This window comes from Oncorhynchus mykiss, chromosome 25 (genome assembly GCF_057628025.1).
Source record: "Oncorhynchus mykiss isolate SJ-2025 chromosome 25, ASM5762802v1, whole genome shotgun sequence".
Taxonomy (NCBI): Eukaryota; Metazoa; Chordata; class Actinopteri; order Salmoniformes; family Salmonidae; genus Oncorhynchus; species Oncorhynchus mykiss.
Genome location: NC_143046.1, coordinates 59,460,755 through 59,483,460, shown reverse-complemented (window position 1 = coordinate 59,483,460; position 22,706 = coordinate 59,460,755). Strand labels below are relative to the sequence as shown.

At 45.4% G+C, this 22,706-nt stretch overlaps 1 protein-coding gene across 7 annotated transcripts in view; it reads left to right on the top strand.

The window, feature by feature from the left end:
* The window catches only part of LOC110505383 (myelin transcription factor 1-like protein), a 144,257-nt gene that overhangs the window by 81,358 nt on the left and 40,193 nt on the right, over positions 1 to 22,706 (top strand). For all 7 annotated transcript variants that reach the window (XR_016491910.1, XM_036962448.2, XM_090220651.1 and 4 more), the window contains exons 6-7: positions 2,588 to 3,030; positions 7,313 to 8,449. Coding sequence is in view for 6 of the 7 variants with exons in the window: in XM_036962448.2 (XP_036818343.1) it covers positions 2,588 to 3,030; positions 7,313 to 8,449 (1,580 nt within the window). In the remaining variant the exon portion in view is untranslated. The remainder of the gene's footprint in view (positions 1 to 2,587; positions 3,031 to 7,312; positions 8,450 to 22,706) is intronic.

Genomic DNA, 22,706 nt, shown 5'->3' with positions numbered 1-22,706 from the left:
GCATGTGCATTAATATTAACAGTAATACAGTATATAGTGCTGTACCTGAACATATTCGGCCCGCAGTTGCTTCACCCGGTCGTTGTTTCTCTCAAAAGGCACCAGGTAAATGTGTTTCATAGATACCTGGTGCCTCTTTCCAAAGGCTGGTGATTGTTAGTAGGCTGATGGATGCCACATTGCCAAAGGTGTTGTTGTTCTCTTCAAATGGCCTGTTTTATTTAGGACAGCCATACGTCATTCCTGGCCGTCACCATTTCCACTAGTGCCCCACTCCTGCTGATTGGTCAGCACACGGCCACCACCATGGGGTCTTCTGTCAATTCTGAGGGTACAGCGGGTAGAACAGAGTATACTGTCAATAGATCATACTGGAAGAATACTGGAACATGATTTGTGAATTTACATGCATTACAATATGTAATTTACTGTAAATGTAATGGTACAGAATAGTGCATATCCTGCAGACCAGATTTCTTGGCGAAATGTTCTCATGATCGTATTGACAGTTGATCTTCAGATTGGGATGAACTAATCTGCCAGCTTCTGCCAGCTTCTGGTAAGGCCTCTGTTTACCACATGGTCAATGACGATGACCCGGGCTTCAATAAACACAACAGTTCCCTGACGTCTGCCTCCCTCTTTCTGATGTCCACCTCTTTGACAGGGCCCATGCCCACAAATTGACCTCTTTGACGGGGCCCATGCCCACAAATTGACCTCTTTGACGGGGCCCATGCCCACAAATTGACCTCTTTGACAGGGCCCATGCCCATCTCTTTGACCTCTTTGATGGGGCCCATGCCCACCTCCCTGACGGGCTCCTTGTCCACGAGATCTTTGATTTCTTCCTCTCTCTTGCTGTCTGTCCTGCTCCATGTTGAAAGAAATTGCAAGTGTTCACACACACCCTTTTATATGGTGACCATTGTGGTTACCACTATGTGAAACCAATTAGCAATAACGAGTAGACATTATGTTGTCATTACAGTTATCATGTATCATACATGTCATTTAGATGTTTATACTTTACAAACATATGTTTTATTCCTGTAGTTCTCAAAATCCATTTATAGCAGACAGACCAGTTGAAAATCTATAGGTTTACCAAATGGTAAAGCGATTAACCATTAAGTGCAGTTGGATTAAGTGACGGTCAAATGTATTTAAACTAATGAGAAAATAATCATATGAAAAGTATTGTGAGCCTTGCATTGTGAAAGGCAATTACTTTATATGAAAGGTATTTCTAGATGAAACACTGATTCGGTTTGGTGGAACAAAGTTACTGTGCGATTTTGTGTGTCAATTGAAAATGTTCTTAACGTTTAGAAAAAAACAGCCTTTTTGATGATCCTTTTTGAGTTTTGTACTATGAGTTGTGAAATTATACCACATACTTTTGAAAATAGTACAAAGGCGATATAAAAAAAAAAACTGTACGTTTAAAATACCCTTACGTTGAAGACAAATCCAATTAGTATCACACGTCATCAGATACATTTTTTGGGTTGAAATAATGTAGGAAGAAATTAGATTCAACCAGTTTTTGCCCAGTGGACTTCCCCCCAACCCTTATTATTAACTTAACACAATTTACCTATCCTGCTACACAAATTCACCTTTGCTTTTTTTTTTGTTCTTCCCCATAATTATCCTTTGTTGTTATGGCACACAAGCAACCTGGTCTCAGAGAAAGACGTATCATATGTCCTCCAAAACATATGATAAGTTACATCATCCAATTTGTATGCTATTGTACGCCTGGGTAAGAAGTATCAAATCTAATTTTCTTCGTGACACGTGCCAAATACAACAGGTGTACACCTTACTGTGAAATGCTTACAAGGCTTCACCAAAAATGCTGACTTTTAGCAAAATAGTAAGTAACAAAATATTTGCAAAATAAAAACAATTATTATAATAATAATTATAAGTAACACAATAAATAACAATAACAAGGCTATAAACAGGGGGTACCGGTATGAACTATATCTAATATAATTCATATGATATTGTACAACACTATTCCGTTCATAATGTATCCTAACGTTACGTAATATGGTATATAAAATGTAGTCCACAGATTTACGTACAGAATAATAAGAATTGCCCGGAGACCACTTTGTTCTCTTTATCTCAAGAAATTCCTACCTCTTGTAATTGTAAACCAAGCAAAGGAGAGCAATTAGAATGTAATTACACAATAGTGAATGATTATGGGCACGATTAGTGCTCTGTTCATAAAACGTTGATTTCACTTTCTCTCTGGTGTCAAAAACAAAGCCCTTCAGCAGAGCAATGGGTTTATCTTAGATCTGTTCTGCAGCAAGAAAGCGTCACAACATTCAACACCTTGCGGCGTTGTGCTGCAGTTGTGTTTTATTGTGTTTTGTAATGTACTCTCCAAAAGTGTTTTAATCGGTAAATAGACAGCTGGGCAGTGTGCTGGACCAGTGACATAGTCAACACCAGAGCTAGTGTATTATGTTAGCTTAGCCACTAGCCAGCCACTAAGCCAGGTGATATGGAGTTTTGGGTCTGGTGGCTAAGCGCTAATGGCTCCTGTCTTATCTGTTCCCTGCAGTGTATACGGCTGCCCCCTGGCCAAGAAGAGGAAAACACTGGACAGACAGCCTCAGGAAGCCCTGGAGGTGCTGGAGCCCTTACTGGAACCACTGGAGACAGACCCCAAGAGTGGACCCCTCATAACCCACATGGACAACTCCACTAGGGAGGAGAGCTACGAGACAGACGGAACAGTGGAGATGGATGACAGAGAGGAGGAGGTGGAGGAGGGAGTAGAGGATGGGGGAGATGAGGAAGAGGAGGTAGAGGAGGAGGAAGAGGAGGGATACTTGGAGGACAATGAGGAACAGATGGAGCAGGAAGAAGGAGAGGTGGAGAGAGGGGAGGGAGAGGTGGAGGAGGTAGAGGTGGAACAAGAGGAAGAGGAGGGCGGAGTACAAGAGGAGGAAGAAGAGGAGGAGGAGTATGAGGAGGAGTATGAGGAGCAGAGTCATGGCCAAGGTGAGACGTCATTTCTTTAACCCTTTAATACACCAAGACATATTAGAATGTTGTTGTTTTTTTCAAAGTAATGTAAATGCCTGAGTTGCTATGGTCTATGTTGCCGAACGGTTAGTCTTGAATATACAGCATGCTGTATATGCAGTATAGTAAGGCAACAAAGGCATGCAATGATATTTTTGTCTGCATACTGGGAATTGAATTGTGATACAATTCTACATAACAAAATGCAAACTAAATCCCAAGCCTGTCCCAGAACTTAGAATATATTATTCTGTTCACATTCCTTTCATCTTTGTTTGTTTCATCCGTTTGACTGGTTTATTTATTTGTTTGTTTGAGCGTTTGCTTTTCCTCCGACTTATGTGATGACTGTAGCTACCTGAAACAGAATTTGTAGTGCTAGATCAAACCTGGTTACCTGGAATAGAGAGATGGTTTGGCAGCGAAGGCAATTTTCTTCGGGAGCAGCTCAGTTCTGTCATTTGAGGTTTGTTTGGGCCATTTGCCATTACCTTCAGGGCTATCTCAGTCACAGGCTAAAAGCTGTGCTGGCGCTGTCTCTCACACACAGACCCTGTGAAAATGGCACTTTGTCAATGGCTCCACAGGGGCTGGATGGGAACACCCTGTCTCCAAAACACCTCATTCCAGAGATAAATGCCCTGAAATAGAGGATCGGGACTAAAAATGATGCAATGAAAGAAACTAAACCATCACTCGTGAATGTGGTTTTTTTGTTGATGTCATTTTCACGAGGCAGACAGTGTTTTCGGGACACGTGCTAAGTTTCACATGTACATTTTTCATATTTGTTTTTACCATTTTTTTTTTTACCACTTCCAGCTTCATCTGGTCTCCCCATCCAGGGACCGAGCCTGCTTAGCTTCAGAGGCAATCCAGCAGTAGGATGCAGGGTGCGATGTTGCTAGAATGAATGTGCCAAAAGTTGCAAATGGAAAAAAGGCAGCAAAAGCAGAGGCCAGGGTACCATAACCAAAAAGGGAAAATTCCAGAAAAGAAGGAGCCGTTTTATTTCATCGTGTTATCATAAAAAAAATGTTTTGCGTCGATTTACAATTAATTTGCTCTCGCATTATTTCGTTTTGCTATGAATACTTTCGGGTGAGGATTCATTCACTAGAGGATTGCACCATATAATAAAACATTAGTCTATTAAATGTCTCCCCGCCACAGTTTCGGTAAAAAGTTGAGGGATGGGACTGGAGAAATGCAGACACCCAAACCACACTACACTATGGATGTAAGGACTAACCATCCATGATCTATTGTATTTTCAACCATGTTTTTAGGCTGGACCGTGTTTGTTGACGTTTACTTTCTTTACAAAGATTGGAGTAAAACAAGCTTATATTTTGGGTTCTGATGGGGTACAAAAATTGAACTAAGCTCATGAGGCATTTATACGTTTTAGTCTACAGGAATCAATGAGTACATATCATTCATTTAGAAGTGCAAGAATGGATATAGCAACAAATAATTGCCCCTTTACTAACAGGCATTGACCTTCATACAGCTTAACTAAAATGCAATTGAAATGGGATCTATTTACCTGCCCCAAAGAAATGTATTATGTCCACTGTTCCGCGAATGTCCAGCAAAATCATTCACTTGTCCCGCATTTGGGCTTTTTTGATGTGGTCACCCTTATTCCACCGGTGGAAACATGGCTACAGCGCCATGTTAACAGCATCTTTTCACGTGTGAGGAGAATGACATCATTTCAACCCCACATGTGAATCTACAATTCCACGTGCGAAAGTGAGATTTTCAATGGTGGAGTTGTCTTTCATGTGATCCTGCAAATGAGATTTTCACATGGGATTGATTTCCAGATGTGAACTTGCAATCCACGTGAGATTTTTGCTCGTGCAGTTTTGTTTAAATGTGAAACGACAACTGTGATTTTCACATGTTATTCTCCTCACGTGAAGAAGTGGTGTTAACATGTAAACTCAAAATGTGAAACATGTGAAAATGCTATTTTAAAATGCAAATTTCACATGTGAAACTGCAAATGTGAAGTTTATTTTGTAAGGGTGCATGTATTTGCGTGAGAAAATTTAAAAGCAGGAGTCCCACCACCTTTGCTTATAAGCATGAATAAGTTGTGCTATATATACAATAAAATATTATATTTAAAATGACCTGCAACATACCAATTGAACACAGAACTCTATAAATGATATAGAAAAAACACAGTAGCCTGCGTCTGCTTTCGAGACTGTCTGGGACGTGAGAAGTTTTCCCCCATGTATGGTCTCTACCCTGACGTGCCAAAACACCACATTTGGCAGGTTTCTCTACAACTCATTCTGCCTCTCACCCCCCGCACCCCAGATCCTTCCTGACAGAGCCCTCAAGTCCAATTAAGACTGGAGCTCTGAGAGATGCAGTACATTGTGCTAGCTTCCTCCCTAAAAGTGTTAGTATGTCAGCCTCCCTCCTCTGTCTCTCTGTTGGGCATGAGAGTCCACAGTCAAAGAGATGGTCTTTGTTTCCCTTCTTGGCCCAAGGAGCACAATTAAATCAATTCCACTGGGTGTAAAAGCACTGGCCTAATTAAACTGGGTGAATATTTAGGATTCTCTCCATCGTCCTAAACCACAGTGCCATCTTTAGATAGGAGGACGAAATTACACTTTTTTTCCTTCTCCTTTTTCTTGGCTTCTCAGAAATGTGGATGAGTCTCTCCACATGCACCACTATCATTTCCCCCATATCCTCCAAAACAGAAGTGGCAGCAGGGCAGATTCCAATCTGTAATGGAGGTGGTATTGTTATGGCTGCTCTGTGTTTCTCAATAGATATATGCACACTGCTGCACGCTGCATTGTTAATCCAAGCCAATATGGAGCAGCGCAATCTCTCAGTTCTCCTTTCAATCTGTTTCGCTTCCCTTTCCCCTTTGTGTACCTTGATTGCTCTTCAAATTGCTTTCCTGAGCCATGTTTGAAACCATCAAAAATTAAACCTCTGGCAGCCAGGGTATGGGTAGGTTACTGTGAGAAAGCGTCCCCCTGTCAAAATATGTGCCTGGTCAGTCGTGACTCCCCGGTCCAGAACCCTCACCTCAACACACTAGATGTTGTGTTGCTCTCATTAGATTGGGAAGTGTGTTTGGGGGTTGTGTGTGTTTGGGGGTTGTGTGTGTGTGTGTGTGTGTGTGTGTGTGTGTGTGTGTGTGTGTGTGTGTGTGTGTGTGTGTGTGTGTGTGTGTGTGTGTGTGTCTGTTGCAGTGTATATCGATGTGTTGTATGTGTGTGCGTGTCTAGGTGTACTGTTTGTGTACATGTACTGTATGTAAAGTATACATGTATGTTTGTATGTTTGCGCATGCATGTATACAGGAACTTAGAGGCTTTCATGCTTCATGTTTACGCCTTTGGTCTCTATCTTATGGTATTGTTCCCGTTCACACACACAATACGTCGTTGAAACCTGGCAGGTGATTTGTCAGGTGATTTTCTGCCTCCATCCAGAAATCAAATTTAATTTCATATTTCTGTGTAAGCTTCAGTTTTTTTTCTCTGCAGGAATGTAAGTGCCAAGCGTGTGGCGGGTTGGGAGTGAGTGATGCGATGCGCTCTTGACGGTTCACGGGCTGGAGGGAATGTGAGAGGGCCAATTGGAAGTGCTCTAGAGTGGCTGCTTCACATTGCTGGCAGGAGAGGCTCAGTAACCTTTAGGAGCCTGTCTTGCAGAATCAATTAGCCAGTGAAAAGCATTCTGAAGATCCTGTTGATTGGACAAAAAGGGCCTTTCTGGAATAGGGAGCATAGAGGGAGAATGTATGGATTTGTTTATTTTGTCAACATAATGGCACACTACATGAGACAATCAATGTATAACATAAAGCATGCTGATTCCAGTTTGAAGGACTTTTGCTCCACTACAAAATATGGTAAAATGAAAAATGTGTTGCTTCATGCCAGTTACTTAGCCATCAACTGGGAGCGGCAATGTGCTTGTTGTTGTGACCCAAAGGATCCAGTTTACCTGGATGTGGTGTACTTTAATTTCGGGAATGTACATCCAAATCATCTCTATGGAAATTTCCAAACCACTTTATCCCACATCCTGTGCTGATTCACAATTCAGTTATAGGCTGCTGTTAAGACTCTGAAAGTACATTACTGAGAAACGCAAAGAGTTCCTTATCCAATTTAAACAGACCAAGACCAGAAATCTGATTAACCCATTAAATAGAATGAGCAAAATGAGATTACGATGCATTTGTTTTTCTTTTTTTCCCGTACAGAGCACGATCAGATGAATGGCGGCAGTGGCGGTGGCGGTGGCGGCCATCCTAAATCCGGTCTGACGGGGGAGAAGGACGACAACAACAACGATGAGTATGAGAACTATGACGAGCTGGTGGCCAAGTCTCTGCTCAACCTAGGGAAGATAGCAGAGGACGCCGCCTACCGCGCCATGACCGAGTCTGAGATGAACAGCAACTCCTCCAACAGTGCCGAGGAAGAAGAGGAAGAAGAGGAGGAGGAGGAGGAGGAAGAGGAGGAGGAGGAAGAAGAAGAGGATGAGGAGGGTGGGGAGGGCATTCAGAGGAAGGGGGAGTTGACCCTGGATGTCGACAGTGATGTAGTGAGGGAAACGGTGGACTCTCTGAAGCTGCTGGCCCAGGGACACGGGGCTATGCTCTCTGACAACATGGAGGGAGGAGACTATGAGGACGGGATTGGGGAGAACGGGGAAGCGAACCGTAATGGAGGGACTGGAGGTGGTAACAGTCAGGGTAAAGCCTCTAATGGACTGCAGGAGAGTGATGAGGAGGTGTGTCTAAGCAGCCTAGAGTGTCTGAGAAACCAGTGCTTTGACCTGGCCCGCAAACTGAGCGAGACGCAGCCGACTGACCGCTCGGGCACAGGGCTCCCGCAGCAGAACCACCCTGGCGGAGGGGACACCCAGGGACTGCATCCCCACCCGTACCAGCCTGGGTATGGGGACCTCCAGCAGAGCCAGGAGGAGAGGCGCACCCTGGAGAGGAACTACTCCGACATGGTCAACCTGATGAAGCTGGAGGAGCAGCTGAGCCCGCGCTCCAAGGCCTTTTCCAGCTGCGCTCAGGATGACCGCTACCACAACCACATCCACGACCGGGACGAGGACACGCGGTCGGTGACGTCGGACCGCTCGGAGGAGGTGTTCGACATGACCAAGGGGAACCTGTCTCTGCTGGAGAAGGCAATCGCGCTTGAGTCTGAGAGGGCCAAGGCCATGAGAGACAAGATGGCTGCCGAGGCGGCTCGGAGGGACGGGGTGAGGTATCATCATCACCATGGAGACCATCATGGGGAGCACCAATCGCGGCATGGCTACGGAGAGGAGCGCAAGGCCCGCCTCCATGATGGGATGAAGAAGCCCTACTACCATAAAAGTAAGTAAATCTGGCCAGAATGATTTGCACTTTGGTAGTGGTTGTGGGGAAAATCACTGGGGAAGGTTTACAACCTTAGTGTTGTGATAATTTGGTTGTTTGTTCTGTAACCTGTTAGTTCATATGCCTTCCACGCTGATACAAAAGTATGTGGACACCCCTTCAAATTAGTGGATTTGGCTATTTCAGCCACACCCGTTGCTGGCAGGTGTATAAAATCGAGGACACAGCCATGCAATCTCTAAAGACAAACATTGTCAGTAGTCAGTTTGTGAAATTTCTGCCTTGTTAGAGATGCCCCGGTCAACTGCAAGTGCTGTTATTGTAAAGTGGAAAGATCTTGGATCAACAACGGCTCAGCCGGGAAGTGGTAGGCTACACAAGCTCACAGAATGGGACCGCCGAGTGCTGAAGTGTGTAAAAATCGCCTGTTGCAACACTCACTACCGAGTTCAAACTGCCTCTGGAAGCAATGTTGTCTGGAAGAACTGGTCAAGCAGCCGTGGCCGAGCAGCCGCACCAAGCCGTAGATCACCATGCGCAATGCAAAGCGTCGGCTAGAGTGGTGTAAAGCTCGCCCCCATTGGACTCTGGAGCAGTGGAAACAAGTTCTCTGGAGTGATGAATCATGCTTCACCATATGGCAGTCTGACGGACAAATATGGGTTTGGCAGATGCCAGGAGAACGCTATCTGCCCGGATGCATAGTGCCATCTGTAAAGTTTGGTGGAGGAGGAATAATGGTCTAGAGGCTGTTTTTCATGGTTCGGGCTAGGCCCCTTAGTTCCCTTGAAGGGAAATCTTAACGCTACATCATACAATGACATGATAGACAATTTTGTGCTTCCTACTTTGTGGCAACAGTTTGGGGAAGGCCGTTTCCTGTATCAGCATGACAATGCACCCTTGCACAAATCAAGCTCCATACAGAAATGCTTTGTTTATATCGGTGTGGAAGAACTTGACTGGCCTGCACAGAGCCCTGACCTCAACCCCTGACCTCAACCCATCAAACACCTTTGGGATGAATTGGAATGCTGACTGCGAGTCAGGCTGAATCGCCTAACATCAGTGCCCGACGTCACTAACCCTCTTGTGGCTGAATGGAAGCGAGTCCACGCAGAAATGTTCCAACATCTAGTGGAAAGTCTTCTCATAAGAGTGGAGGCTGTTATAGCAGCAAAGATGGGACCAACTTCATATTAATGCCCATGATTTTGGAATAAGATGTTTGACGAGCAGGTGTCCACATACTTTTGGTAATGTAGTGTATATAGGCCTAAGGCCAAAACAATTAGAAGGGCCAGTGGCAGAATAAATACAACCACACCTTTTCTTCATCACAAAACCGGAGAGTAACCTCTGTCCTGTAAAGTCCACAAAGCATATTGCATGTGACAAACAGTTAAATGACCTAAAGCACGATCAAGCAAGTTAATGTTTCCGACATTTTCGTACTACGAAACAACTATTGATTTAGAACCATGGAGAGTTCCCGCAAGTTGTAAAGAAAACAGGAGTTACCTCCACTATTGCAGCTTCATTTCAACTTCAACATTTCAACATGATTGGATCAGAATCACCCTTATAATCATTGGCCAGTACGGAGAATTAAGTAAAACTCCAAATCCATATCTCCATCCATAGCAAATTCAGGAAAGGGACAATTTTAGCTAGCTAGTAGCTAGCCACCGAAGGACAACAACGCAACGAGATGCGACTTGCACGTTCTTTCTGTCAATAATGTTTTGCTTTTTATGTGATGTGATTGGTGAGAAGCCAAGTCCAAACTGGCTTCCCTTGAAAGGTTTTTGTTGGTACACCAGAACCATTCTTCTTTATCAAGGGAGGCCAAATGCTCGCTGGTCTCCCGTGCATTCAATGCTATTTGCGGAAACAATATCCTACTGTTTTTGACCAGACAGCATCACATACAGAAGGGTGCTATCTACGGTGAGATACATTCAGCCGGAAAACTATGAAACACAGAGAGACTCAAGACACATTCTTTTATGTATTTTTTACGGGGGTTGTACATTTTTGGGGGGGTGCATGGCTTCCATTGGCATCCAATAATACATACCACTGTTAAATTTATAACGAGGACCCACAGATACTTTGGGTATGCTGCCACAACAGTAGCCATTTGACTACACCACACTACCTCTCTCGCCTTGCTGAGGTGAGTGAACAGTACCTGTACTGTGCCTTTGGAAAGTATTCAGGCCCATTGGCTTTTTCCACATTTTGTTACATTACAGCCTTATTCTAAAATTGATTAAATAAAATGTTTGGTTGTATTTTAGCAAATGTACTAAACATTTACATAAGTATTCAGACCCTTTGCTATGAAACTCAATATTGAGCTCAGGTGCATCCTGTTTCCATTGATCATCCTTGAGATGTTTCTACAACTTGATCTGTGGTAAATTCAATTGATGATTTAGAAAGCCACATACCTGTGTATATAAGATCCCACAATTGATAGTGCATGTCAGAGCAAAAACCATGCCATGAAGTCGAAGGAATTGTCCGTAGAGCTTCGAGACAGGATTGTGTCAAGGCACAGATCTTGGGAAGGGTACCAAAACATGTCTGCAGAATTGAAGATCCCCAAGAACACAGTGGCCTCCATCATTCTTAAATGGAAGACGTTTGGAATTACCAAGGCTCTTCCTAGAGGCTCACCTGGCCAAACTGAGCAATTGGTGGAGAAGGGCCTTGGTCATGGAGGTGACCAAGAACCCAATGGTCACTCTGATAGAGCTCTAGAGTTCCTCTGTGTAGATTGCAGAAACTTCCAGAAGGACAACCATCTCTGCAGCACTCCATCAATCAGGCCTTTATGGTAGACTGAAGCCACTCCTCAGTAAAAGGCTCATGACAGCACACTTGGAGTTTGTCAAAAGGCACCTAAAGACTCTCAGACCATGAGAATCAAGATTCTCTGGTCTGATTAAACCAAGATTGAACTGTTTGCCCTGAATGCCAAGCGTCACGTCTGGAGGAAACCTGGCACCATCCCTACGGTGAAGCATGGGGGTGGCAGCATTATGCTCTGGGGATGTTTTTCAGCAGCAGGGACTGGGAGACTAGTCAGGATCGAGGCAAAGATGAATGGAGCAAAGTACAGAGAGAGCCTTGATGAAAGCCTGTGCCAGAGTGCTCAGGACCTCAGACTGGGGTGATGGTTCACCTGCCAACAGTACAACGACCCTAAGCACACAGCCAAGACAACGCAGGAGTGGCTTTGGGACAAGTCTCTGAATGTCCTTGAGTGGCCCAGCCAGAGCCCAGACTAGAAACCAATCGAACATCTCTGGAGAGACCTGAAAACGCTGCTCATCCAACATCACAGAGCTTAAAAGAGGATCTGCAGAGAAGAATGGGAGAAACTCCCTAAATACAGGTGTGCCAAGCTTGTAGCATCATACCCAAGAGGACTCGATGCTGTAATCGCTGACAAAGGTGCTTCAATAAAGTACTGAGTAAATGGTCTGAATACTTATGTAAATGTGATAAATGTGCCCCAAAAAAATCTAAAAAACTACTTTTTTCCTTTGTCATTCTGAGGTATTGTGCGTAGATTGATGACAATAAAATGTTTTCATCAATTTTAGAATAAGGCTGTAACTTAACAAAATGTGGATAGCTTCAAGGGTTCTGAATACTTTCCGAAGCCGCTGTATGTGTTTCAAGTAAACCCCAATCAGTCCCTGGCTCCCCATGTCCTCTCTGTCTGTGAGACGTAGGGATGGCAGGCTAACATGCTTACTGCGAACCTCACTGTGACCTCGGGACAAGCTTTTGCAGCCAATTTGAAGACTGGCATCTCAGCAGCGGCTGCAGCAGCAGCAACAGCTTATGTTGTTAAAATAGGCCAGCATGACAACATCAGAGGGTAGGCTTGTCAGGCATAAGTAATGGCAATCTGCACGGACCGTTAGGACTGCAAATCACATCCCTTCCTGCCTGCAATGCAGCCCCGGTTGAAGCTGCCTATTTTTAAACTCACAGAGTGACTGGAAGCTATGAAATAGAAGGCTGCTGGAGCTGCCTCTTGAAGGGAACTGGGTACTGTGTACAGTCAACTCTGGGGAAATGAGATTTTAGGAAAAACTGTACTGCGTCCTGCAGAATGGTTAATTTAGTGAGTCTTTGTGTTGTGGTTTAGGTTTAAATTGGGTGTTAGTGTTACCCCTCCGTAACTGTATATGAGACATGCTCTTCTTCTATGGTGGTTGGTTTCAGACCCAATGGTTTGACAGATACAATATCTTAATGGCGTATCTGCCCTAACACATAAGTGTGGACATTATGCATACTTAATTCTGACTTGAAAAAAAAATACATTTACAATTGGTTGCTTCTCCAAGATCATTTGAAGAGTGATTCTTCTCACCGTATTCCATCTGCTGTCCGACAGGGATGGAACACTTATACCAAGGGGTTAATACCCCACCCTCTACTATGAGATAAGGAGGGAAGGCGTTTTATAGACACACATAAAACAGGTCAGATAAGAGAGTAGCCAATATGAACATCCTCCTTCACAGCAGGCATATTAAAACACAAATGCTAATTTCACATGTGCGGCACGGCATGTATCTGGTATCTGGCTAATGTAAGAATAATGAGAGTGTCGCGATAACATCTTCCCTCTGGTGAGATAGCAGCAGACACCTCGTTGACCAGGGTTGCTGTCTGTGATTTAGAAGTGAAGCGGAGGTGATGACTACGAGGGGAGAGCCCAGCCGGATTGACAGGGAAAAGCACCAGGCGGGGAGATGGAAATTGAACAGTATCAGAATGAGCGATAACGAACGACAAGCCCACTGGCTGCACATTAATTATCCGGAGATAGTATGGTAATGGGGTCCATTTGCTATGAAAAGCGCGACCTGTCTCCAGCCACAATCGATATCCTCTGCTTTCTAATATGCATTCCACTTGGCTCCCTCACGTACTCCACTCTTCACTGTCCTCCATTAGGCGGCATCAGGCAGAGCCGCCGTGATGTGTGTGTGCATGTGTGTTCCTTTTATTGGAATGTAATTCATTTTAAACAAGCATAGATTGAAAGTTCAGACTGCATAAGTGACACAAGGGAAAGCCATTTACCATGCCATTATGAACTGTGACTTAACAGTTCTTTCTCAGTATAAAAACAGGCCTAGTCCCCACTGTCTGATGCAGTCGTACCCTGTAAAAGGGGAAAGTCAGACACGACACAGACACAGTGTACCAACCGTATGTATCCTAATATGAGACTGTCATAAGAGGAAGGCCCTAATAATGTACAAGGAGGTAATGAGGGTCGTGTTCTGATCTATGGAGTCACAGGGAACTCATCGGGTGACTCACTATGTCTGAGTAGGTGTATCTGTACTTCAGTGGCGGTCGGTGCCATTTAAGATGAGGGAGGATGATCATTTTTTCTTATGAGCCTGGCCTTATTTCTATTACAGCATATTGGATGACTCTCATTCATATTCCATTCACTCAGCTCAATGTAACATCGATAGGTCTAGGCGGCTACATGATAGTCTACTACTGTACATAAATGTTCCCTGTACCCATCATGAAGTTGCTACAACCTAGCCTATGAGTGAAAGTTTATGAATGTCGAGAGAATTTTGAGTAATCAAGGTGACAGACACTGACACATTTAATCAGGGGCTCCACTTTGGTTTTAGAAGTGGTGGGGGGGGAATAACCTGGTGGGGGGCTGGTGGTCCTCCCCCAGAATATGTTTGGGCATCTAAAGATCCTTCCCTGCATTTTTACAAAATCCAATATGCCATCTCTATTTAGAACAAAAAGTAAGCAAAAATGGCAACGGTCTTCAAGCTAGGTAAGAGATCCTTACTAAATATGTTTAAGTGATCAATACGACTGAACTAGAACAAAGGTAATTATTTTAATAAATATTGTTTTGCTCCTTTAACCAATAGCCTAACAAATGATCAACTCTCGAAAAAACGTCTTTATTAAGACATCCTCTATTTCAATTTTCAGCCAGACCGACCAGCCAGCCCAAGCCACCTGCACGCCCGACTCCCACCAGTCTAGTCAAATCAAAACAAATCAAATGTTATTGGTCACATACACATGGTTAGCAGATGTTAATGCGAGTGTAGCGAAATGCTTGTGCTTCTAGTTCTGACCAGTGGAGGTGTTGTTTCCTACTTTCAACACCTGGGGGCGGCCCGTCAGGAAGTCCAAGGACCCAGTTGCACAGGGGGGGTTCAGACCCAAGGCCCAGAGCTTAATGATGAGTTTGGATGGTACTATGGTGTTGAATGCTGAGCTATAGTCAATGAACAGCATTCTTACATAGGTATTCCTCTTGTCCAGATGGGATAGGGCAGTGTGCAGTGCGATGCCGATTGCATCGTCTGTTGATCTATTGGGGGCAGTAAGCAAATTGAAGTGGGTCTAGTGTGTCAGGTAAGGTGAAGGTGATATGATCCTTAACCAGCGTCTCAAAGCACTTCAAATCAAATCCAATCAAATGTTATTTGTCACTTACACATGGTTAAGCAGATGTTAATGCGAGTGTAGAGAAATGCTTGTGCTTCTAGTTCCGACCATGCAGTAATATCTAACAAGTAATCTAACAATTTCACAACAACTACCTTTTACACACAAGTGTAAAGGAATGAATAAGAATATTACATATAAATATATGGATGAGCGATGGCCGAACGGCATAGGCAATATGCCGGTAGAGTACAGTATATATAGTACATATGAGATGAGTAATGTAGGGTATGTAAACATTATATAAAGTGGCATTGTTTAAAGTGACTAGTGATACATGTATTGTATGTAGAGTTGAGTCAGTATGTTGGCAGCAGCCACTCAATGTTGGTGATGGCTGTTTAACAGTCTGATGGCCTTGAGATAGGAGCTGCTTTTCAGTTTTCAGTCTCTCGGTCAATAACTCAACTCTCTCCCAACACAATTTCCTTCCCATTTTACACCTTTATTTATTTGTATTCCCAAGGGATAGGTTTGGAAACAAAAAAACAAAACAAAAAACCCCACATACACCTCAAACATACATTAACACACAAACAGCAAATCCTCCATATAATTCATCTCATAGGACAAATAGTACTGTAGAGCTACTTCTACTTGCACACAGTATAGCTGGGTCGCCCCGTCCTGTCCCTAGGGATGCACCACCCTGCAGCTCCCCAACCCAACACACCCCAGTCAGCTTTAGGTTCTTAGTGAAACATTCATTATTGGTTTCAATAATTTAGGCCAAGGCCATAGTGACAACACACAGGTTGGCAGACCCCCAGGGCCAGGACTGAGTAGCCCAGCAGCTAGGGATTGTCTAAATAGGTATTTCCCCTGACGTGGGAATGTTTTCAATACAGACTCCTTTAGTTGTTCTGTAATCCATATAAGTCATCCAGACCTTATGAAAGTTGCACAGTATACCCTTAATCTTGTAATCAATCAAATCTAGTGGTACATAACTTGACATTGTGGGAGGATAACCAACCTTCCAATTAATGGCAATGCATTTATTAGCCACTATAAATGCTAGGTCACACAGTTTCTTCTTGATAACAGTCTCCAATATCAACATTTCCAAGCAAACAAAAACAGGGAGAAGGTAGAGTCTGTAGATATGCTGAGATAAAATAACATACGCTTTGCCAGAATTCAGCCAGCCAGCCTTCACAAGACCATAACACATGCAAATATGTCACCTTTGTGCTTTAAACCTCCAGCAGAATAGTACAATTTCTGAGTGCATGATATTCAGTTTCACTGGAATATAGTACATTCTATGGATGGTCTTAAACTGCACTAATTTGTGTCTGAGATTATATGAACATGGCTGGGCATTCTAACCTATCAGTATCCATTCATCATCATCAATAGTCTCCCAGGTCTTCGTCACATTTTTGTTTTACATGTGTCATGCCATCGGGGAAAAGCCTCTATCAACCCTTGAAACAGTTTCTAAATCAACTTTGGCGGTTTGTCAGACTGCCTTAAAATAGTATCTGGCTTGTCCAGTGTTTGCTGCACAGAGGAAATAAAATGTTGTATCTGCAAAAATCCCCCTCACCTCCATCACAGACTGGTCTTATGTAACGGTTTTCTTCGTGAGAAGGAGAGTCGGACCAAAATGCAGCGTGTAGATTGCGATCCATGTTTTAATGAACAAACGTAAAACACGAATCAATACAAACACTACAAAATAAAGAACGTGATGAACGTAACGAAAACCTAAACAGCCTATCTGGTGAAAACACATAGACAGGAACAATCACCCACAAACACACAGTGAAACCCAGGCTACCTAAATATGGTTCCCAATCAGAGACAATGACGAACACCTGCCTCTGACTGAGAACCATATCAGGCTGAACATAGAAATAGACAAACAAGACATGAAACATAGAATACCCACTCAGATCACACCCTGACCAATCAAAACATAGAAAATACAAAGTAAACTATGGTCAGGGCGTGACAGTACCCCCCCCCCAAGGTGCGGACTCCGGCCGCAAAACCTGAACCTATAGGGGAGGGTCTGGGTGGGCATCTGTCCGCGGTGGCGGCTCTGGCGCTGGACGTGGACCCCACTCCATGACAGTTTTAATCCCCCTCCTAAACGTCCCTAAATAGGTTACCCACCACAATGATAACATGGGACAGAGGGACAGCTCGGGACAGAGGTAACTCGGGACAGATGGGTAGCTCAGCACTGAGAGGAAGCTCAGCACTGAGAAGAAGCTCAGCACTGAGAAGAAGCCCAGGCAGGTAGTAGAAACTACCAGAACCTGGCTGGCTGGCGGTTTCAGCAGATCCTGGTCGACTAGCAGATCTGGAAGAATCTGGTCGACTGGCGGATCTGGGAGAATCTGGTCGACTGGCGGATCTGGGAGAATCTGGTCGACTGGCGGATCTGGGAGAATCTGGTCGACTGGAGGATCTGGGAGAATCTGGACGACTGGCAGATCTGAGAGAGTCTGGACGACTGGCAGATCTGGAAGAGTCTGGACGACTGGCAGATCTGGAAGAGTCTGGTCGACTGGCAGATCTGGAAGAGTCTGGTCGACTGGCAGATCTGGAAGAGTCTGGTCGACTGGCAGATCTGGAAGAGTCTGGACGACTGGCAGATCTGGAAGAGTCTGGACGACTGGCAGATCTGGAAGAGTCTGGACGACTGGCAGATCTGGAAGAGTCTGGACGACGGGCAGATCTGGAAGAGTCTGGACGACGGGCAGATCTGGAAGAGTCTGGACGACTGGCAGATCTGGAAGAGTCTGGACGACTGGCAGATCTGGAAGAGACTGGTCGACACAGACTGGCTGCTCTGGCTGCTCCATGCTGACTGGCAGCTCTGGCTGCTCCATGCTGGCAGACTGCTCTGGCTGCTCCATGCTGACTGGCAGCTCTGGCTGCTCCATGCTGACTGGCGGCCCTGGCTGCTCTGGCTGCTCCATGCTGACTGGCTGCTCCATGATGACTGGCAGCTCTGGCTGCTCCATGCTGACTGGCTGCTCCATGCTGACTGGCAGCTCTGGCTGCTCTGGCTGCTCCATGCTGACTGACTGCTCCATGCTGACTGGCTGCTCCATGCTGACTGGCTGCTCCATGCTGACTGGCGGCCCTGGCTGCTCCATGCTGACTGGCGGCCCTGGCTGCTCCATGCTGACTGGCGGCCCTGGCTGCCCCATGCTGACTGGCGGCCCTGGCTGCTCCATGCTGACTGGCGGCCCTGGCTGCTCCATGCAGACTGGCAGCTCTGGCGGCTCCTTGCAGACTGGCAGCTTTGGCGGCATCCTGCAGACAGGCAGCTCTGGCGGCTCCTTGCAGACTGGCAGCTCCTTGCAGACTGGCAGCTCCTTGCAGACTGGCAGCTCCTTGCAGACTGGCAGCTCTATGCTAACTGGCAGCTCTATGCTAACTGCCAGCTCTATGCTAACTGGCAGTTCTGAACAGGCGGGAGACTCCGGCAACGCTGTAGAGGCGGAAAGCTCTGACAGCGCTAAACCGGCGGGAGACTCCAACAGCGCTGAAGAGGAGGAAGGCTCTGGCAGCGCTGAACAGGTGAGAGACTCCGACAGCGCTGGAGAGGAGGAAGGCTCCGACAGCGCTAAACAGGCGAGGCGCACTGTAGGCCTGATGCGTGGTGCTGGCACTGGTGGTACTGGGCCGAGGACACGCACAGGAAGCCTAGTGCGGGGAGCTGCTACCGGAGGGCTGGGGTGTGGAGGTGGCACAGGATGGGTTAGACCGTGAAGGCGTACTGGAGATCTTGAGAGCGGTGCTGGCACAGGACGTGCAAGGCTAGGGAGGTGCACAGGAGGCCTGGTACGTGAGACTGGCACCATCTTCACCAGCCGACTAACACGCACCTCAGGACGAGTATGGAGCGCTGACCCAGGTGCCATCAAATCCCCGACACGCTCCGTCGGGCGAATTCCATGTTTAAAACACCAACACAGCAACTCCCTCATTTCTCTCTCCTCCAATTTCCCCATTAACTCCTTCACAGTCTCTGTTTCGCTCACCTCCAACACCGGCTCTGGTCTCCTCCTTGGCTCCTCACGATAAACAGGGAGAGTTGGCTCAGGTCTGGCTCCTGACTCTGCCACACTCTCCCTGAGCCCCCCCCCAAGAAATTTTTGGGGCTGACTATGGGGCCTCCGTCCGCGCCGCCTTGCTTGCTTCGCAAACTCCATTCTCCTATATCCTTCCGCGCACTGCTCCATCGAATCCCAGGCGGGCTCCGGCACTCTCCCTGGGTCGACCGCCCACCTGTCTATCTCCTCCCAAGAAGTATAGTCCATACTGTACTCCACTTTGGGCTGTTCCTGCCTGTTGATACGCTGCTTGGTCCCTTTGTGGTGGGTGATTCTGTAACGGTTTTCTTCGTGAGAAGGAGAGTCGGACCAAAATGCAGCGTGTAGATTGCGATCCATGTTTTAATGAACAAACGTAAAACACGAATCAATACAAACACTACAAAATAAAGAACGTGATGAACGTAACGAAAACCTAAACAGCCTATCTGGTGAAAACACATAGACAGGAACAATCACCCACAAACACACAGTGAAACCCAGGCTACCTAAATATGGTTCCCAATCAGAGACAATGACGAACACCTGCCTCTGACTGAGAACCATATCAGGCTGAACATAGAAATAGACAAACAAGACATGAAACATAGAATACCCACTCAGATCACACCCTGACCAATCAAAACATAGAAAATACAAAGTAAACTATGGTCAGGGCGTGACATCTTACCTGGTTGCCTGACCCTGTCGTGGCCCCTGTCACCATCTGGTCCTCTTAAAATGAGGCATGAAAAAGAATTACCTTGGTGTATTATTTGGCAATAATGGAAATGATCATTATTCCCAGATCCCAGACTGTAGCAGTAATATTAAGTTTCTGTCCTGTAGCCACTGTAGATCCACCCATCAATTCAAGATGGAATTTTGTGTCATTCAATGATATTGTTAATGTCCTGCCAAATTCACCTCCGTAGACTGGTCTTCCCTGGCTGTCTGACCCTGTTGGGACATCTGTCACCGTCTGATTCTGCTAAAACCTGTAGGTACCGACAGAGATCATTGCGGCGAGGTCTGCATTTTTCATGCTGCGGGTTTTTTGTATGCGTTCGCCTACCTATAGTATTAAAAACACGTTTTTCGCTTTATTTGAGTTATTCACACATAATTTGCTGCTTCAACTTCAGTAGCCTACCTCTCCTAGTTGGTTGTGAGAGTTCAAGTGTGCCTAGTATGTGTGGTCTCTTTGAAATAGAGTAGGCTGCCTACATGGGAGGAGAATCACATCACAGTTAACTTGAATATGAAATTAACTTAAATATGATTAGACTGTAGTTTACGATAGTGTCTGTATATTGATAATGGAAAGAAGTAGGGGGCGCTCAACCAACGTGAGTCGAAGTCAAATCAAAACATGTAGTCATTGAAAAGGAGTGAGGGAGCATTATTGTCTCTGCCTGCAAATCGTCCTGCTAAAAGGTAGGCTATATCTATAGGACTATGCAAAACGTAGGAAGTGTCGCTGTCATCATTCTTGCTGCTTCCAGTTCAGTAGCCATACCTGCGGGATCAGGTGCGCGCATGTGGTTTCAATTAAATAGAGTAAGTTATAGCCCAATCCGGCCGACGAGACATTTACAAAATATATATATTTTTAAATGATACATTTTTTTCCCCCCAATTTCATGGTATCCAATTGGTAGTTAGTCTTGTCCCATCACTGCAACTCCCATTCGGACTCGGGAGAGGTGAAGGTCGAGAGTCATGCATCCTCCGGAACACAACCCAACCAAGCCGCACTTCTTCTTGACACAATGCCCGCTTAACCCGGAAGCTAACCCCACCAATGTGTCGGAAGAAACACTATATGCCTGGCAACCGTGTCAGCGTGCATGCGCCTGGCCCGCCACAGAAGTCGCTAGAGCACGATTGGACAAGGAAATCTCGGCCTGCCAATCCATCTCCTAACCCAGACAATGCTGGGCCAATTGTGCACCGCCTCATGGGTCTCATAGTCCCTGCCAGCTGTGACGGCCTTGGATTGAACCCAGGACTGTAGTGATGCCTTAAGCACTGCGATGCAATACCTTAGACAGCTGCACCACTCGGGAGGCCCCCCGCAAATTGATTTGGACAAACAATTGGTCCTCCAAAAAATGTGGCCCTCCGTTGAATTTCGTAATCCCGATGTGGCCCTCGAGCCAAAAAGTTTGCCCACCCCTGCTATAGCCTATGCATGGGTGGAGAAGCAAGGGGCAGTTATCTTTCCAAGGAAATGTACTTCCTAAATAGGCATTTGACTAGGCTTACTAGTTTACTACATTGACTAGAAATAGGCCTAAATATTGATCACCCATATTTCTCTAACTCTGCTCTCTTCAAACTACATCTCATCGCAGATGGTTGAGCTCCGATATTTATTAATCCAAGGGGTAGGCAAAAGGTAGGTCGGGGACAGGCGAGAGTTCATGAACTGGGTCAGAGTCCAAAACAGTACCAGACGAAGGACATTCTCGAGGTCAGGCCAGGCAGGGGTTCAGTAACCAGATCAGAGTCCAAACAGTACAAGGGGATAGGCAGGCTTGAAGACAGAACAGGAAGAGTGGTCAGGCAGGCGGGTACGGAGTCAGGACAGGCAAGGGTCGAAACCAAGAGGACTAGAACCAAAAGAGACTGGGACAAAATAGGAGCAAAGAAAAATGCTGGTTGACTTGGTAAACAAAACGAACTGGCACAGAGAGACAGGAAACACAGGGATATATACACCGAGACAATCACAAGGACAGGTGAAACAGATCAGGATGTGGCACATCTAGCATATTGGCTGATATAGCCCAGTAATACAATATAAGGGCCAGTAATACAATATAAGGGCCATGTACAAATCTCTAATTCAACCTATTATTCTTGCGCATTTGATTTTACCTGTAGGGTGCAAAATTGCTTGGACCATGGCTGGCAAGAGAGCTGCGTCACATACACCTAAAATAACATTGCTAGACTGCAGTTGGGTTTGGGACCAGTTCTTGTTGCGAGTGCGAGTCGGACAGAAAGCCAGCAGTGCTGGCAGGAGCAGGAGCAGGATGAAGAAATTGGTCCCACGCAGACCTCTACAGTGCACCTCTCCCTACAGTGCACCTCTCCCTACAGTGCGCCTGTAACGTTAGAGCTGTTTATTACTGTGTCAGATTGAAAAGGAGGGAATTAGCTCAGGAAACTGACAGATCAATAACGTTACATTGCAATACTGACTAATATTGCACTATAAAAACGTCAGAATATCAACATTCAGTCATTTGACTGCTGGTTTCATAATTTGATTCAGGTCTAGTGTGATCGAGGCAAAAAGAATAGCTAATGTTAGCCAACTTTTGGCCAGCTCTCTCTCTATTGGTACATCAGCTGGCGAAATCTATCCAAGTTAATTTACTTCTGAAACGGGGCAGAACAAAGACTACAAAACATTTCCAAAACAACAACGGGTGTTAGATAGTAATAATTGCCACCTTATATCGCTATCTGACAGATAACTAGACCCGTCCCCCCATCCCCAGTGAAAGTTGTGCCCCTGCATTCAATACCACCTTGCACATGCTTGCCTGCATCCAGCTGATCTTGTCCAACAGTTGCAAATGAGCAAATTGAGGTATGTTTATCCCTGTGTTGTTCCGTTTGCTTCTGTTTAAGATTTTTTTTCA